Source organism: Chrysemys picta, chromosome 2 (genome assembly GCF_011386835.1).
Source record: "Chrysemys picta bellii isolate R12L10 chromosome 2, ASM1138683v2, whole genome shotgun sequence".
Classification (NCBI taxonomy): domain Eukaryota; kingdom Metazoa; phylum Chordata; order Testudines; family Emydidae; genus Chrysemys; species Chrysemys picta.
The window spans coordinates 88122674-88142506 of NC_088792.1; the positions used below are offsets into that span (position 1 = coordinate 88122674).

Sequence of the window (19833 nt, forward strand, 5' to 3'; positions counted from 1 at the left end):
ATATAACAGTTATTACCGGCTCCTTCTATAATATAGTAAATATCAATGTAGAAAAACAAATATTAAAATAAAAATCGTTCAGTTTTATTATTTGCATTACACTAGCACTCAGGCCTTGTCTGCTAAGACTGCTATCTAGTAAGAAACACTCAGCTTGCAATCGTATTTAAGAAACATAAAAGTAGATGAAACAAACAACACGGTAGCGTGGAGAGGGCAGGAGAACAACCGTGTAATAATGTCAGGGACCAGCTTTCGTTTGGCTCACACGAGAGCTACAAGGCAGCCTGCGTCACCCCGCTCAGCTCTGCCCGCCCTTGGTTACTGAGACCAGGTGAGCGGAAGGGAAGCGTCACTGCGCAGGCACCTAGCGCTGAATTACCATGGAGTGGTGGGGGCGGGGGGCACAGAGAGGCGGGGCTATGGAGGGAGGGGGAAGGATTTGAGGCGCGGAGCTGGGCTAGGGAGGAGAGGCAGTGGGCGGGGCTATGAGAGAGGGAGCTCGACGATGACGTTGCGGGGCGGGGCTAGGGGAACCGGGCGGAGGAAAGCGCGTGACTGACGTGCCGTGCTGAGGTCAGAGTTTGCGCAGATCCCGGAAGTGCGGCGGGTGGGCGCGGGCAGTTCGCTGTACTGCTGCGGGCGGACGGACAGGCCCACCAAGCGCAGGCAGGGGGAGGGAAACATGGCGACTTTTATTTCGGTGCAGTCGAAGAAGGCCTCCGAGGTGGACTTGGCCAAGCCGCTCTGCAAGTTCATCCAGCAGACGTACCCAGCCGGGGAGGCGCAGAGCGATCACTGCCGCGCGGCCGAGGAGCTCAACAAGCTGCGCAAAAGCGCGGTCGGCCGCCCCCTCGACAAGCACGAGAGCTCGCTCGAGACGCTGATGAGGTGCGGGGGGGCTCCACGGGATGGGGGCGGGGAGGAGAGCGACGCCAGGCCTGTGGCGCTGTCCCGTCCGGACAGGTCGGCGCTGTGCGCAAGCCGGGTGGAGCGCAACCACCCACGGCGGCGGCTGTGCGCGCGGCGGGCAGGAACTCCAAGGGGCGGGAGGGGGGAGCAGGAATGGGAAGGGGCGGGGGGAGGGGCAGGCGGTAGTGTTACTTGTGGGAAGTTCTTGCAGCGCGGAGCCGGAGTTCCCCAGCCAGGCCCCGGGCTTTGGGCTGCAGCGCCCCGAGCGTCGCGCCGCCCTCCCGCTGGGGGGTAACAGGGTTTCTGCCCCTGCTCCCGCCCCCTGGCTGTGTTCCCACAGCGGCGGTTTCTTACCTGGGATGTGCTCGCGCCGCCTGGGCGTCTCCCGCGTGACGTCAGGGGTCCGCTCAACTTGCCGGGACACCTGGGCCGGGCCGGGCTGTGATGCGAGGCCGCGTCGCGTCTCGCTGGCGGCCGGGCCCCCACGAGCCCACTGGCCTGAGGAGGCCGCGGGTCGGGGCAGGGAGGTGCTGCCCGGGGGGCGCTCTCCGCCCGCTGTCTCCGGCCCGTTGCCATAGGTGGTGGTTCCGGACCTTATTGCCCCTTTCCTGTGGGTTACAGCTCTCCCCTCCTGCCCCCAGGGCCGTGAGCTGAGCTGTTTTCGCGTCGTCTCCTCTGTTTTCCTTCTCCTCGGTTCTGTCACGTTTCTTGCTTCTTAACTTGTTGTTGTTTTGTGTTTGCGCCCCTTCCCGGCTTCCCAAGCAGCGCATGTCTGTGATCTGCTTGGTATGAGGGAGTCTGTCTGTGGCTCTGCTGTGCCAGGACTCTTGCACTCTAGGTGAGTGGCATAGGAGAAAGGAACCGTGGGCAGCTGTGGTGGTTTTAACCCACAATGCTGTACACCTGAACTGCTTCTGTGTCCAGCTGTTGGGGATGCTGTGCGGCCCACCTGCTCCTTTACCCATGGAAGCGCTCCATCTTTCTTCATCCCCACTGGATTAGGCACAGTTTGCTTGGGAAACACTGATCTGGGGGTTGATTACAGGTTTCATCTTGCTGAGTAACTTCTACTAACTACCAAATGACAGGATGCATGCTGGGACTTGTAGTTTGTGACACATGTATTGCTAAATTGAAGGAATGGCTGCAATCTGTTAAGTTTTATGTGAATGGTGTGAAGCCCTTTGGCAAATTGTCAGTGCTGCGTAAATGTGGCAAAATCCCTGTTAAGATTTTGGAAATATCCCAAATAGTAAGCTGCTTTGACAGCTAGGAGAGCAAGTTATACTGTCCAGTTACACAGGCGAAAGGTACTGTAAAAGGGCCCAGATGAGCAACAGACTTCTGAAATGCAAATTAGACCAACCTAAGGCTTGCACTACAAAATAGTAAAGGAGAGATCAGTACTTCAGAGTGTTTTGTGTACTTTGTGTTCTGAAAGTACACAGTGAAAGCTCGGCGGGAGGTGTGGGGGGGAGTAAATGAAAACCTGAGTCTTTAACTCATCAGACTCTCATGAAGGTGGTAATGGAAAACGTTCTTTGAAAACCAGTGCCTTCTACATAGTGACTTAATAAATATTGAAAGTAACCAGGTATACTCACTAAAACATACTACACAATGGTCAGAACTTGAATGAAGACACTAATTTTTTAGGCCTTGTCTACACTACAGAATTTTGTCGACGAAAGTTATGCCGCTTTAATTAAATGGCTTTATTTAAACCACTGTTGCATGTCCACACTATGCTCCTTGTGTCTGCAGAGTGCATCTCCACTAGCAGCTCTTGCATCGACATGGAGAGTAGTGCACTGTGGGTAGCTATCCCATTGTGTAAGGGGCTGCAGGGTGCTTTGGGAATGGTGTGCAATGCCTCCTGGGGCAGGTACAGCATCACATGATGCAGGTTTCTCAATTCCATCCTTCCATGGGCATCCTAGTAGGTTGCTAGCTGCTTTTCAACTGGAGAGAGAGAGAGAGAGAGTGTGTGTGTGTGGGGAGAGTGTGATGGGGATTGATGTGTGTGGGGAGTGACCAGAAACAGTTTGTAGACGTCCCCCACATCCTGCTTTGCCTGCCTATGGTTCTGTGATTCCCTCTGAGTCCTCCCACAGTCTCCTCAGCAGCTCTGTGAGCTCTCCGCTCTGAGAAATGTCAAAGCTTCCTGAAGCTTTGAAATGGGAGGGGCGCATGTATACATAGCTAGATGCAGGGCAGCTGAGTTCATCAGTCCCCACCTTCCTCCGTGGTTCTGCACAGCGTCCTGTCCCGTTTCCTCTACCACCCCCACCAGGAACCTGCCTGGTGCTGTGTTCCTAGTGTGGGGAGAGCAGGAGAATTTGCTCTTTGCTGCCTGAATGGTATGCTCAGCTGTCAGGACTTCCCGGGACTTTGAAAGAGGAGGTGCCAGGCCCGCTGACAGCAATTTCGGGCCCCAGAGCAGAACGGTCCGCCTGACATTTGGACGGTGCTGCTGCCTGCGCTGGCTAGTGCCCAGTGAGCTCTTCCAGCATAGCCAGGGCTTCCACATGCGTGCTTGGCTGCCTTTACCTCTGTCGGTACCATCCCGTGTGTGCCTAGGAGTCCTGCGGGCCGCCTGGGCAATTTAAAAGTGCCTTCCGCTGCTATTGTGGCAGTGTCTGGGAGCCCCCTGGCCGTTTTAAATCGCCTGGGCAATTTGCCCCCTCTGTCCCTCTTCCCCCCTCCCTCCCGTCGCCTGGGAGGGGCGCATGCATGTAGGGCAGCTGAGTTCAAAACTGAGAGAAAAGCGGTTACGGTGGGCATTGTGGGATAGTGGGGGAGGCCAGTTCTGGCGATGTAACGAATGGCAGTGTCTACAGTGATGCTTTAACTTTTGCCACAAAAAAACATCCCAGTAGCTTCCCAACTCTCACAGAAGAGCAGAAGAATTATCGATAAGTTGAAATACTGATATACTGTAGCAGTATTCCGTGGCATCAGTTAATGCAAACCTGTATATTAGAGGGTAGTACATTCATTTTAATCTCCATAGAAAAGGCAGTTCTTCATATATAAATTCTCATCCCCTATGCCACCTTTCTTACATACCCTGTGAGCCAGATCTTTGGGCACAGTGCCACTCCACCAGTCAACTTTGTCCACAAAACCTAAGTAAGTGACCCCATAAAGATCACCCCAAGGAAGCTTTCTCTACAAGGGCTATGAACAGTGTATTGTCAGCAGTTACAGCTTACCACAAGCACTCTCTCTCTCTCTCTAAGAAAGCACATTTATTCTTTAGGTAAAAGAGTTGCAGAGAAAACATAATAACAACAAAAGTTCCTATTTGCATGCTAAAAGCTTTCCAGAGGTTGCACATCAGTCTTATGGGGCCTTCGTAGGCCAAAGTTTTTCCAGACCCTCTACAATGCAGCGTTTTTATCCCAAAAGACCTTTTTGTGTTTGTCTCTGGAAAACCCAGTTTGAACCAGTGTATGCAAGCTTCCCTAAGGGTTGGCATCTCTCTGAAGGAATTGACAATCAAAATGATTCGCCTTAATCACCCCCCACTGTGTTTGGTTCTTGGGGGAGCTGTGATAACCTGATCCCCTGGAGTTGCATTCAGTCCCTGGCCCACAGTGATGCACACACTTGATACATTATGGTCTCCAAAGATACTGTATGGCATTTCAATATGTGTGTCAAGCACCATCCTGCAGCTCAGCCCTGATAGCTTTTTAACAGGCTCAGGTGTTTGTTCTTCAATTAACTGCCTAGATAAGCTAATTTAAGGGGAACGAGCCTTGTAAGGGTAGCCTGGGCCTAGACTCATCTTAAAGGAGCCAGCAGCTCTGTGGCAAGGACACAGCAATTTGAGATTCTCATTTGTCTGAGAATTTTGTGCCTACTTTGGTAACACCTACGATTATTACAACTGAAGAATCTAGTAAGGGAGGGAAATTTTTTTTTTTTTTTTTTGGTTGACTTTGTGTATGTCTACAGTCATAGTGTTTTCACTTTATAGCATTCACTGGCTCCAAAAGATGTTTATAAATGTCAACGTGGAAGCAGAATAATTCTTTCAATAAGGATTTTAAAAAAGGACATGCCTATTTATATCAAACTGGAATTTCTTTGTTAATAATAATTTAAAAAATGTTGGCTATCCCTTTTTAATATAAGAATTTATTTTTGTATTGTATTTATCAACATTTTGTAGGGAAATAAAGCAGGCTATCAGACAGAAGCTACATCAAATAAATGCACATCCCACTCCACTCTGTAATTGACTAAATTTAGGCTCTAGAAGCCCATAAAAAAGGGTATATGTGTGAAATTCCAAAGGGAGTGTAAGGGTCATAAAGTGAGAGATCTACCACAGCCATTCCCAGAGTATTTGACTCTAAAATGGTGAGAGTTGGCCAGCTGACTTTAGTTGCCAGGTTGTAGGCCATTTAGGGACTTAAGGGTATCTAGGTGATGTATGTACACTACAGTGGCACAGCTACAGTGCTGCAGCTATGCCACTGTAGTGTAGCTGCTTCCTACATTGATAGATGGAAAAACCCCTTCCATGTGGGTAATCCACCTCTCTGAGAAGTGGTAGCTCGGACTAGGGAAGAATTTTTCTGACAGCCAAGTTGAGTCTGCAGTGGGCTTAGGTTGACCGAACTACTCCGCAGAAGGTGCAAACTTTTTCACAGCCCTGAGCAATGTAGCTAGGTCAATCTAATTTTTATGTGTAGACTAGGCCTGTATTCTTTTTTTAAGGATGTAAAGTAAGTTAATTACTAACACTTTGAATTGCACCTAGAAGTGAACAGGAAGTAAGTACAAATACTTCAGCAGGCTGTGTGTTTTTTGGGACTTTAAAATCACTTCTGTCACACCAGCTCATCTTCCCCCTCTCTCTCTGTGCCATACATTCACTAACTACTTTGACTTAAAGATGGTTTTTAGTAGCTGATATCTTGAAATGCTAGAAATAAACTGCTTTGTCATCTGCAATCCACTTGGAAGTCCAATTTGCAAATGGTATACAGCATTAATCTCTAATTAGCACTTTTAGAGAGCTTATTACATTCCTATCAGAATGGAGGTGTTCTTGAGGAAAAGAAGGAAGCCATTGTTCTGAGTGACTTGATTTTAAGTTTTGTCACCTGCCAAGAGTGAAATATAGAGAAAATGCTAATTTCTATCCTTTCCACTCGTGTAAGGTATGTTTCTAGAATTCATGGATCATGAAATATAGTCTCTTAAATTTGTTGGTCCCTCATTTTAGAATTGTCTTCCTTGCTTTAGCTCAGCACTAAATATACCAAGTCCCTACTACAAGACGGGCCCAACAAAGAAAGTAACGGAATGCCACTAGCCGTCACCTACAGCCCCCAACTAAAACCTCTGCAGTGCATCAATAAGGATCTACAACCTATCCTGAAGGATAATCCCTCACTCTCACAGACCTTGGGAGACAGGCCAGTCCTCACCTACAGACAGCTCCCCAACCTGAAGCAAATACTCACCAGCAACTACACACCACACAACAGAAACACCAACCCAGGAACCAAACCCTGCTACAAACCTTGGTGGCAACTCTGCCCACATATCTATTCAAGGGACACCATTGTAGGACCTAACCACATCAGCCATACCATCTGGAGCTCATTTGCCTGCACATCTACCAATGTGATGTATGCCATCATGTGCCAGCAGTGCCCCTCTGCCATGTACATTGGCCAAACCGGACAGTCTCTACGCAAAAGAATAAATGGACACAAATCTGACATCAGGAATCATAACATTCAAAAACCAGTAGGAAATCAATCTCTCTGGTCACTCAATAACAGACCTAAAAGTGGCAATTCTTCAACAAAAAAACTTCAAAAACAGACTCCAATGTGAAGCTGCAGAACTGGAATTAATTTGCAAACTGGATACCATCAGATTAGGCCTGAATAAAGACTGGGAGTGGTTGGGTAATTACAAAACCTAAACTTAATTTCTCCAATACTAATTTCTCCCTACTGTTACTCACACCTTCTTGTCAACTGTCTGTAATGGGCCACTCTTACCACTTCAAAAGTTATTTTTCCTCCCTTGGTATCCTGCTGTTAATTGATTTATCTTGTTAGACTGACCTCACACTTGGTAAAGCAACCCCCATTCTTTCATGTATTTATACCTGCTCCTGTATTTTTCACTTCATGCATCTGATGAAGTGGGTTCTAGCCCACAAAAGCTTATGCCCAAATAAATTTGTTAGTCTCAAGGACTCCTCGTTGTTTTTGCTGATACAGACTAACACGGCTACCACTCTGAAACAAGTCTCATATTGTCATCCAGTATTTATTGGCTAAGTGAGGCCCTACTCAAAAGTGGTGAAATTTCTCTTTGTTGGATGTAACGTAACTTCTGAACACTGTATCAAATTAGTTCCTTCAGGGAGTGTTCTACGCATTGGTGGGCAGAATCCTATAGATTTTGATGAAAATTGGGTAAACCAGAAAAGAGGCTTGCACAGCTGTGGGTTGGATGCTTAGCTAGCAGCAGGAGTGGAGAATAAAAGAGGCTTTATTTCTTCTTTTCTAATGCCCTGCCTCACCAAACCCTGCTTGGTTGGGTTGGGGTGGAGGGGTGAGAAGGAGAGGGCGCCTCCCTTCCAGTTCAAGGGAAAGATGGGTACGTTAGAGGGGAAGAAAAGGGTGGGGGGGGGGGGGAAGAGAGAGGCCTTGGCTTGAGGGAAGGGGAGGTGGAGGGTTTTTCAAGGAATCCCTGAAGTAGAGGAGAATGGGAGTGTGGCACACAGGGAGCTTGCGGGTGTGACTGGAAGGAAACAAGGAGCCCTTGGTGTGTGCAATGAGCTCCACTATGGAAATGTGCAACACTCCAGTTTATTTTCATTACAGTACTTCTGGGAGGCCAGCAGAGAATGGGGCCCCCTAGTGCTAGGCAAAAATAGTGACCAAAGAGCTTGCAATCAAAATAGACAAATGGTTGGGGGGGGGGGGGGGGTAGAGAGAGAACATACAAGTTGAATCAGCATAGTGATGGTTAGCAAATGTTATGTTAATGTCATGATTTTTTAAATTTAATTTAATTCTCTGTAACATGATCATGAATGTCAAGGGCAGATTTGTTTCCTTGTCTGTCATGTGTTCATACGGTGGACCCTTTGCATAAGGATCTCTCCCCCTCCTACCACATGTGGGAAATGGGATGGAAGAGACACATTGTCCTCAGTATCCCTTGCCTTCCATCCACCTCCCCCCCCCCCTAGATCCACAGTGATTGCTGCCACAGTGGAGGCACATTGCATGTTTTAGTTCTCTCCCAAAATGTTGCAGAATTAGTGGGGGAGTTCCATGATTTACGTATGGAGGGCAACCCTCCCTCCTTCCTCAATGTAAACAAGACCAATACAACTCTTAATCTGGTATTTACCTCCGCTCTTTTGTCTGTTGGTCTAGATACTACGATCAGCTGTGTTCCATAGAGCCAAAATTTCCATTTTCTGAAAATCAGGTAAGGTGCAAAAGACTTGCATTGGCTTCACATATACTGTATTGGGACAATAGTTCATGGAAACCAGGATGTCTTTTTTAAATTTTCTTCTTCTACTACTACTGCTTCTTCTAGGCTTATGTCTAAGACAGTGCTTCTCCCAGGAAAGACATTAATCTCTCTTAGCTTCCTTTCCTAATCTCTCTCTCCTTACATGTGGCTGTGGACGTGTTTAATCCTGATACTTTGAGATTTCACCTGTGGTAACTATCATTGCTCTCATTTTACAGATGCCAAAATGCAGGCTCAGAAAAAATGTGATTTTTCTGGAGGCCACTGTGATCTGGTCCATCGGTAACAGTGGCACTTACTCAGCTATAGAGTTCATTTGCAATCACCTTATTTGCTAGTATACACTATTTTAAATTTTGTATTTAAACCTGATTTATTTTTAATAAGGGTTGAAAATTCTTTCTTTATGAGCAAAGAGGTAATGGAGATCTTTTAGCTGTTCTATATCCATCTTTGTTGAGGTGTAAGAAGACATCAGTCATCCATTTCGAGTTGGCTGCGCCAGTGTCTATAGGGCAGAAGTCACCATTTCTGTTCTTTCAAGGCATGCTCCTTTCAGACAGTGATGTCTTTGGCAGAAAGACTGACACACTTCTTACAAAGAGATCTGTATGACAGCAACTTAGACCTTCTTTTAAACATGCTAAGTTCCACAAGATTTCTTCAAAGAGAGCTTCTACTGAAGTCTGTAAAGGGTTCTCCAAGGTAGGATGGCTCAGTAAAGGGGAAATAATTGGAAGTGATGGTAAAGAGAACCCAGAGGTAAATATATTTTTGTATATAGTTGCACAAACTTCTGGCATGGGACTTCCTCCTATGATAAATTCTCTTGTGGTGATCTTCACACTTTGCCATGCTGAAGAATTGAAGAACTTATCTGAGTTTCTCAAACCTTCTTCTCTTCAAGAAGTAAGGTCTACAAATCCCACCCACCCTGGGAATAAAATATGGCAGGCACCCTTTTCTGCTAGCAGTACTTGCTCAGAGTGGAAAATTCTCTTGTATTAGTAATTCTTGTCATGGTTATAAGGCTAGCTACACCTCTGACCCTTTCTCGGGTCTCCCTGAATGCACCTCCATTAGGACTAAGGCTTCCTACTTTGCCTTTCCTGGGATGGAATCCGATGGTTCTCCCTCTTTTAGATTGGGTCCTAGGATATAGGCCCTATGTACTGACTATGCTTTCCTGGCAGGTACAACTGGATTCAGGGTTGCCAACCCTCCAGGATTGGCCTGGAATCTCCTGGAATCGGCATTGATCTCCCAGTGGCTATTGAAAGCAATCCAGGAGATTTTAATAGGATATTTTAAGAAAATGACAGTACGTCATGTTGGGGGTGGGGAGGGGGGCAATCTCTGAGAATAGCTTGTCAGAGCTGGCAACCCTAGGTACCAATGGTGGTTCTCTGTGGAGTCTGTGACCAGCTGTGAATAGGGATCCAAACAGCCTTCCTATAACAGTATTTTTTTGTTCTTAACAGTAGGAACAAAACACTAACATAAGAAAAAAGGATTATTAAAACAACAAAAGGTCAACATAAGTCTTTCATTCAGACTCCTAGACAGACCTAGTTTGCCCCGACCCCTAACCTCTGGGTGTCTGCATCTCAGTCTCCTAACTCTCTCTCCCCCTCCTGTTCAAGGAGTGTCCTTTAAAATCCAGATAGTTTTTGTTCGCTTTTCCTTGAGCTTGGGTCTGCTTTGCCAAACCAGTTTGAGTGCAGCAGAGTTTCAGAAGTGGAAATTCAAAGTGAATGGCTCTTGTGTTGTCTCTGAAGTTTTTGCTAGGAAGTGTGTATCAGGATCCACACAGACACATTCCTTCCTGGGTGCATTTCTGAACAATCCTGCTGTTGAATTAAATCAGTATATGCATGCAGTAAGCAGCACAATCATCCAGGCAAGATATGGTATTCATAAATTATTGTAGAGCATTTTCAAATCCATCACAGTTCTTAAAACAAAAAAAAGTTCATGTACTTTACTTTGGAGAATGGTTAGGTTTCCTTGTAGCTTTGGAAATTTCTCACATTGGCACTCTCTTCAGGGGAAGGAGGTTCTGCCCTGTCATTCACAGGTATAATTCTGCTTCCAAGATGTGAGCATTAAAGACCTGTTGTGAGAAACTATGAACCTTTCTTATTGAAGACATTTTATGTAAGCTCAGATAGAAAGTTGAGTAGGAAAATTTTATATGTGAAACTTAAGACTGTCTTAAGGTTCATAGGATTTTTGTAACATTACTTACACATTGCTAAGAATTATAATGCTTTAATTAGAATAAAACTGTGTACTGGATGTCTTTTTAAAATAAGTCTTTCTAAACTGAAATGCAGCGCATTCTCCTTCCCTTTTTTCAGATCTGTGTGACCTTTACATGGAAAGATGCCTTTGATAAAGGGTCGCTTTTTGGAGGATCTGTCAAACTTGGTATGTAATTCTAATGAAAATAAAATGCAAGTAATTCTTCTAATAACGAATTTTGAAAATATTTGTATTTTGATGGTGGCCTGGTTTTCAACATCACCGTTTCTCACTGTGGCTGTTTCAGTGAGTCCAGGCACTAGAACTCCTCCTCTTGGAGATTTTATCCCTTTGGAGCTATGCAATCAGCAGGTGTTTGCAGCGCCGCAGGACAGCCTTTTCAAAACAAGGCAGCTTTTATTAGTCGATTGGAATACAGTATTTTTGGGGTCCCTTTTTTGGAATGAAAAAGCCAAGCTTGTACATGTTACTATGTTGGCAGCACTACCTTCCTCTCTGGCTCCCACTATCCAGGATTGTGTGTCTGCAGTGGGCAGCAGAATACTTACTACAGCTCCTGACACATGAGTTCTTTGTTTCAAGCTCTACTCATGCTGTTCTCCTATGCTCTGCTGGCCAAGGGAGGTAGTATTGAAAGTTGTCTGGTGGTTGGTCCTCCACTTTTTCTTCGAGGTAATTCAATGTGTTGACAGTTCTTGGGGGTTCATGCTTACCAATCCAGACGTATGCACAGGACCAACACCCATCTCTTATTCCCCTGTCCTAGAGAAGAATTTAAACCCTTCAGTCCTAGAAGGTCATAATACAAAAGTGAGTGGGGAAACCAAGTCACACATTTTTTAATAAAATATAAAAATTTCCCCCATTCCACTTGGCAATATGTGCAATCACTGTGTTCAGCTGGATAAATAAGACTGACTTCCTCTTTCCCCAGTACGTTACTTTTGATTTCTTACTGAAGCCCTACAGATACATTTATTACAGTACTGCTCACTGTTGAGGGGTGTCCTGGTAGGCCATACTTCACCAGTTCATGGAGAGGAAACATTAAAATCCCTGGGTCACTACTTGAAGGGAGGGGAAGAAAGGAACAGTTTACTCCCTCCTGCAGCTGCTTTGTTCTAACCGTATCACTTTGGACCTCTCTCCCCTTTCCTTTCTCTTCTCCATCCTGCCCCAGTTTGTTTCCTACAAAATGCTCTACTGTGTGGGGAAGGGAAAGTCTTGTTCAGAGCAGAGAAGGGTGCAGTGCAAGTGGGTGGGAGAAAGCACTTCCAGCAGCAGTGAGTTTACCCTATCTCACGTCATGGCAGCTGCATATGACTAATAACTTCTCCAAGGCTATTAATGGGCTTGGCTGCTTGATATTCAGAGCCAAGTGTTTCCCAATGTGTGGGTTAGGTACATTCTCTTGGGCTGTGAAGAACTACTGGGGGTTGGACAGGCCTCTCAGTTCTCCAGAGTGAAGGCTTAATTTAAATAAGGATGTGTCTACCCTGCAGCTGGGAGGTGCAATACCCAACTCCGATGACAGACTCATGAGAGTGGCCATACTGAGTCAGACCAGTGGTCCATCCAGTCCAGCATCTTGCCTCTGACAGTGGCCAGTGCCAGATATTTCAGAGGAAATGAATAGAACAAGGCAATTTGGAGTGATCTGTCCCATCATCCAGTCCCAGCCACTGACAGTTGGTGATTAGGAACGCCTGGCGCATGGTGTCCCTTATGCTAGTTTTGCTCAAGCTAATGCACTAAAAAGAGGCAGCGTAGAGATATTGCAGCACAGGCAGCATCTCAAGCTAGCTGCCCAAGTACAAACCCACCAACCCTCTGGGTCTGAGATCAGGTGGCCAGCCCAAGCCTCTGCCTGTGCTCAGGGCCGGCTCCAGGGTTTTGGCCTGATCGTGATATTCGGCGGAAGGTCCTTCGCTCCGAGCAGGAGTGAGGGACCGCCCACTGAATTGCCACCGAATAGCTGGACCTGCCGCCCCTCTCCTGAGTGGCCGCCCCAAGCACCTGCTTGGCAAGCTGGTGCCTGGAGCCGGCCCTGCCTGTGCTGCGGTGTCCACACTGCCATTTTTATCATTCTAGCTCAAGCAAAGCTAGCACAAGTCTGTCTGCTGAGAATCATACCTCTCAGCTGCAGTGCAGACATACCCTAAATCTCTAGCTGTTATGGATGCAGAGAGAATCTTGACAACATGAATCCAGCATAACTAATGCAGAGAGATCTGCCAGAATTTGCAGAGATCGTGAAAAAATAGCTCTCAGGTCTGAAATGCGCTATTCATTTCAGTAGGTGCTAACTTAAATGTCAGTGATGATAGTTTAAATGTTAATAATTGACTGTTTCACTGATTGTTTAAAGCCATCAAAGAGGAAGTATCATGCACAGTTACACAATCTACTCTTAAGCGACTGCTCACTTTGAGCAGGACTTCAACAATAATACATGCTGGAACTGAAGATTTGTGACTTATTTTCCTAATGTGGGGCTTATCTTTTAAAAGTTTAGGAAATGCTGTGCTAGATGTAAGATTCAGCCTTCTCTAGATAAACAAGGATTCTTCTTTCTTTGTAGTTCTCTTTAACATGCAGGATCAGAGTGATTTGGGTGTTAAAAGTTCCATACAGTTGCTTCCTTAGCTTCTTGTTTGAAACTACTGGTGGTCTCCAAATTCAGAAGATACTTACTTTCCTGTAAGTCCTGGCCTTCTTGTCTTTAGGAGGGCAAAATGCTGAAGCTTATTTTCCTCGCAGAATGCTCACTCTGTTTTTTTTGGTTTCAGCTCTGGCAAGTTTGGGATATGAGAAGACCTGCGTTTTGTTCAACTGTGGCGCATTAGCTAGTCAGATTGCATCAGAGCAGAATCTGGATAATGATGAAGGATTGAAAACTGCTGCTAAACATTATCAGGTGTGGAAGTCTCTCTGTACTGACAAACATTGAAACTATTAATTCTTAAAATTAAAAATTTCCAGTTAAGAAAAAAATCTATCTTAACCTCCCATTACTGAAAAACTTGAAACTGTTGACCTCTGACTGAACACCAGAACTCTAATTGGCCAAACTCAGAACACCCCAAATAAACATCTTCTATTTTAACCTGTAAACACGACTCTTCCCTCACCCCCAGTCCCTGCCTTTGGTTAAGTGGTCTGCTGAGCAGCTGGTCTTTAAATAAAATAAAATAAAAAAAAAGGTAAATATCAGTATAGTACTATGTTTGTTTGCAAGTTCCTTGAGAATCCTAAATAGATGGCAAACTATTTTTGTGTTTGCTGAAGCCTTTGAACTGTATTGGCTATGTCCTTGGTAATAAGTTCTTCAAAATCTTTAAGTTGAGTTCGTCACATCTCCCCTCTCCAAAATTAGGAGTCCAAAGAAATCTGGGCATTGCAACAGTGTTTAATTCCCCACCACATCCCGAACTTTTAATCTGTTGTAGTATTTTTGAGGACTTGCTTTTACTGTTATGAAAATATATGGGCCATCTCAAATGTTCTTTCAAAATACTGAGTTTGCTGGCTGTGGTAAGAGAATTCCTTATTGGACTCTTTGCCTGGTTTTGGGTCAAACAAGGAAGTTTGGGATATTGAAGGATATCTTTAGCAAAAATACAGTGTTGCTTCCAGCTAGGGTCAGCTTTAGAATGTTTTGTAACACAGTAAGGAACTGTAGGTGGTTAATTATGATAGAAAGTTGAGCATAAAAATCATATCTGTGGGAAGCAAGGGCTATGAAAAATGTAGTTTCATATTCTCCAACATCTTATTTACTGCCCATTTAAAAAAATAAAAATCCCAAGAAGTATAATAGCTGTGAAAAACATTTAGATTTTTCATAACTTGTTTCTTCAGTTATGCAGTATTCTTAGTTCGAACAGCCCCTTTTTTTTGGGAAGTATGGAGTGATAACAGTACAGTCATCAGTATTTCAAAGGAGTGCAACTATGATTTTGAAGTTTATTTGTAGTACCATTGCTAAGGTCTCAGCCAGATATCGGGGCCCCATTTGTGCAAACACAACAGACCGTTCCTACTCCAAAGAGCTTGTTCTCTAAGAAGATAAAACAGATCTAAGGGTGGTAGAAGGAAGAGATGAACAGAGATGAAGACATGATTTGTCCAAAGTCACTCAGCAGGTCCCTGGCAAATTTGGGGATAGAACCCCAATATCTGGAATTCCCACACTGCCTCCTCTAGAATGAGACATGCCTTCTCTAACATTAACTACTCAGTATTCTTATCTTCCATAGCTGTATCGTCAATACAGGAAAAAATTGTGTAATATCACTTAAACTGTATTTCTAAATGCGGAAAGCATAGGTAGCTTCTCTGAGATTCATGTAAAAGGTAAAAACTTTCTCTAGATGTGCATGTATTGTGGATTATGTACACATTAGACAAAAGGTGTATACACTGTTTTGTCAACCTGTACTTGTACTGAAATTGATATATACATGTTCAGTAGTTTGTAAATAGTTAACCTGACAATTGAATCACCTCAGCAGCAACAACAACAAAAACTACAGCAACTTCAATTTGTCTCTTACCATGATTATGGATAGCATACATCGTCTTGGTCTTAAACTGCCTTATTCATAGAATCATTTTAAGAGACAATAGATTCAGAAAAGTCTGTTTAGGTTACCCAGTTTTAACTTTATTTGTATTTTGCAACTCTTCTCCCCAGACTGTTGTTGATACTTCTAACAGAACTAATCCATTAATTTCCATGCTCCCTTCCCTGCCTCTTCAGTATTTACATGCATCTGTCTCTTATTGTATCACCTCATTTCCTTTCTGGGGGTACCCTTCCAGGTATTTTTCAATCATGGTTTATTGTACCATGCTGCTGTAATGCAAATTCAATTGTGCACAACCATGAGGACCCTTCCTTTTTACTGCTTATTTCATATATCTTTAGCATTGCTGTAAGGCCACCTTAATTCCATGTCAGTAGTTTCATTTAGAAGTGTGGACGTTGCAGTGTCAGAACAGACCAATAGTCCTTTTACACCAGTATCGTATTTGATCATGACTAGATGCTTCAGAGGAAGTTATTAATGTCCACAGAATGCCCATAACTATGGAATAAAATACCATGATGACAAACTTTTTTACCTTATAACCTGCACTTGAGGGTTTAATAGCTCTTGTCTTAGCCTGTATCTCAGTGCTTTTAATATAATTCATATTACTCCTAACTTTCCTCTTCATTTGACTTAGGCCTGGTCTACACTATAGCATTCGGTCGACATAAGGCAGCTTACGTTGACCTAATTATGGCAGTGTACACACTACAGACTTGCTCCCGCCACTGTAAGTGCCCTTAACTTCCATGAGAGGCATAGGGCTTATGTCTGTGTAGTTCAGGTGATGCAGTGTCCATTTAGACATTGCATTACTTACATCTATTGGCTGTCATTCTTGACAATTTCACAGCTGCTGCCCAGGCTCTTGGCTCCCTGTTCCCTGCTGGGAGCACCTGTGTTCCGGATGAGAAGTGTACCCTGAGCTCCTGGCAGGGATATCAGCGCCCAGTGTCCAGTCAGCTGCCCCATTTCTAGCAAGGAGCCGAGTAGCCTGTTGCGTCTGCTCTGTTGCTGGCAAGGAGCTGGACTGCCAGTGAGGAGCTGCCCATGGAGCTGAGCCCTGTCTCTCAGCCCCCACACTGCCCCTCTTAAGTCGGTGGAAGCATTCCTAGTGGAGATGTGCACCATCGACAGAAGGAGGGCGGTATGGACATGAACCACCGCAATAATTACAGCGGTGACTGTAAGTCGATCTAACGTAGGTCGATTTAAGTTTATAATGTAGACATACAATGCACTCAACTGAGGGTATCTTCCATATTTATATACTTTTCTCCTTTATAGCTTTGGTTAATAGCTTCTCAGTCAGCTTGTTCAGCTGTCTTAGAACAGGTGGGATCTCAAGAGTTACAAAGCCCATATTCTAGATTTTGTCCTTTCTGGTCTCTGCATTGCTGTTAACTATAAAAGTAAGTTTGTTTCTCAGACATCTGTTTATGCTGTACCTTTTTCTATAAGCAAAAGTTTGTTTAAAATACAGGAAGAATAATTTACTCATTTTTGCTTTGCTTTGGTTCAGTTTGCTAGTGGTGCCTTCCAACACATTAAAGACACAGTCTTGTCTGCGTTGAATAGAGAGCCTACAGTGGACATCTCTCCAGATACAGTTGGAACCCTTAGTCTTATTATGTTGGCTCAAGCTCAAGAGGTGTTTTTCTTAAAAGCAACAAGAGGTATAACTTTACATTTTACAAATGTACTTAAGTGTTCTTCACAACTTCCACAAATGTTTTGATTTTGACTTATTAATTTGAGAAATGAAGTTTAGTATCATGTGGGTCTTTCAGAACTGCCTCATTCATCCCTCAACTGTTCTTTTCACCGTAATGGAAGTACTGATTGTGTGAAAACTTAACATTTCTCCTTAACTCTTCTTCTCATAGTGACTTGAATTCTGTTTTTCAATTTAATTTTCCTTGATAAAATGCTTCAATGTCATTCCTGTAGATTCATGGCATTGGACTAGCTTTTTATATATATATAAAATATTGGATATTGCATAGAGGCAGAGTTGAAGGAAATCAACTAATAACATCTTATGAGAGATTGAAAATAATTTAAGTATCAACTAGTAAACTGCACACTAAGTTTTTATAACCTCGGTCAGGAATGTCTAAATGAAGAATTTACAGTGTTAAAGTATGTTGCTAGAGCAGACCCTGTTCATGTTACAGCTGCAGCACCTCCTTGCAGTGAGAAGCAGGGTGACCAGAATGAAGCTTCCCAAAAATAAGTAGGGACGCCTCTCAGTCTTGCTATATTCATGACTGCTGACAGTATTACATAAGGGGACCACTATCTTGGGATGCATTGTGTAGAATACACCCCAAAACTTATCAGTACATTCTTCGCTAAAGGTGAACATGGGGGGAAAGAGAATAATTGCTTTGAACCAAAACTGATTTTTTTGGGTTTCTTCTTGCTGAAACAGAAAACAAGTTTTGAGTCAAACAAAACATTTGGAACAAAAAAAAAATCTTTTTAGTTTTGGGACATCATCAGGTGTTAAATCTTTTTTTTTGGTGTGCTAAATTTCAAAGCAAAATGCATTTCAAAAGTAAAACTTGAAATAAAATGCTGTTGGAGAATGGTCTCTTTGCCAAATACAGCCTGTGAAAACATGCATATTTTTGTGCAATTTAATATTTCTCAGTAAAATTTGGGCCCACCTATATTCCTGGCCCACTTTTGAACCAAAATGTTCACATAAAATCTTCCTCCTAATCACAGGCAGCGACAAGTCACATTAGGATTTGTAGGTCTTGTCGATACTTTCCTTCTTCCTGAGAAATCTGGTTTACAGGCATGGATCCCTTTCCGACCTCTGTACAGTAAAGAGGTTATCTTTCATGGTAGTTACAGCGTTTGTTGGCAACCTCCTACATAAAGGAGATATTGACAAAGAACTGTCTGAAAAGTATCGCTGATGCATCATTATAATTTAAGCAATCATTCTTTCTATTATGTGCTTTGGCTCAAGCAAAGAGACAAGGTGGGTGAGGTAGCAGCTTTTTATTGGACCCTCTTCTGTTGGTGAGAGAGACAAGTTGGTCCAGTAAAAGATATTACCTCACCCACCCTTGTGTCTCTAATATTCTGGGACTGATAAAGTTATAACTGCACTGCATACAACATTGATTCAAATAGACATTCTAGCTAAATAATCTTATTAGAAGACCTCTGTGTGGCATTTCATCCCAACACAGCACTAAATGGAATTTAAACTAGCAATATAGCAACTTTCAATTGAGATTTTAAACTTACTTGAATATTCTGAACTTGAAAACTTGGTCCAGAGCATGTCTACCTAATCGTATTCATAGCAGTGCCCCTTCTGTCCCCAGTGGATACTGCTAGAAAGCATTGTATTGTCAGAGCTGCACTGCCACCACATCTTGTGTGTGAATGTGCAGAGTCCCTCCTGAGCTCGTTACAAGTGAGTAACCTTTCTTTTCATGGAAACATTTGTATTAATGTTTTTTGTTTTTGTTATTTTTTAATTCCAGATAAAATGAAAGATGCTATCATAGCTAAACTGGCTAATCAAGCTGCAGATTATTATGGTGATGCTTTCAAACAATGTCAATATAAGGACACTTTGCCCAAGGTTAGTAATGCTAATAAAAAAAAAAATACACTAACATAACTCTAGTTGAGTGTTACATTCTATAAATTATCTCTAAGATGGTTTCTCAAGCATTTTCATGATCACACTTTTGTAGCAATGGGGGGGTGGGGGGGAAAACCTGGGAATTCTTGAGTAACTGTAAGAATCCAGAAAAAACCTTCCAGTTCAAGTATTGTCAGCTGTCAGAAGCGCACTTCAGTTTTCTTTGAAAGCTACTCACTTTAGTATTAAAATACTATATTGAAATACACAAAATACTGTTTTTTTTAAAACTGTTACTTTGGGTTAACTTGTGACAGTATATTTAGGGATGGCTTATTTAACTCCTTACTAAAATTGTTTTTCAAACTAACGCTTTCTAATGGGGTTTACATATACTTTATTTTGTTGGTGTGACCGTAGAACTATTATTATTGTAGGTCTACTGATAATTATTTAAATCTTGGTTCACTGTAAATGAAAACTTATTGCAGTGGTTTCTGCTGGATAATGGTTTTATTATCCTTATTAATGGTCATGTGGGGAAAAAGTAGATGTAGAACTATCACGTCAGCCTCTAAAGTATGATGACTTGATTAATGAAGAGGGCTAAACATTATTTCATACTTTTTGAAAGTACTTTGTCTTTGGGATCTTTGATGTCCTCTCTACTATTCTTTCTAATGCATGTTTGAATTTCTAATCTTTGTAAAGTAAATGTTGCGACTTCATGGCTTTAATTAAATGAAATGCAATCCCCAAATCAACATAAAACAATTGAAATAATTTTACCAGAGCAATATTTTTATTTTGACTGAATTCAATCCATGCAGTCACATATCTCTAACATTTACTTCTAATGTTTTAACCTATCTAAACCATTAATTGGGTGATTCTAATTTCCTTTTCTTCTTCTTC

General features: G+C 43.3%; 1 protein-coding gene across 2 annotated transcripts in view; it reads left to right on the forward strand.

The window, feature by feature from the left end:
- Positions 1 to 411: 411 nt before the first annotated feature.
- Positions 412 to 19833, forward strand: part of PDCD6IP (programmed cell death 6 interacting protein) — a 55027-nt gene continuing 35605 nt past the window's right edge. The window contains exons 1-6 of one of the 2 annotated variants that reach the window (XM_005302668.5): positions 412 to 891; positions 8340 to 8394; positions 10806 to 10875; positions 13500 to 13627; positions 16828 to 16981; positions 18815 to 18915. In XM_005302668.5, coding sequence (XP_005302725.1) covers positions 686 to 891; positions 8340 to 8394; positions 10806 to 10875; positions 13500 to 13627; positions 16828 to 16981; positions 18815 to 18915 — 714 coding nt within the window. In that variant the 5' untranslated portion in view covers positions 412 to 685. The remainder of the gene's footprint in view (positions 892 to 8339; positions 8395 to 10805; positions 10876 to 13499; positions 13628 to 16827; positions 16982 to 18814; positions 18916 to 19833) is intronic. The other variant, XM_005302669.5, reaches the window with a different exon arrangement.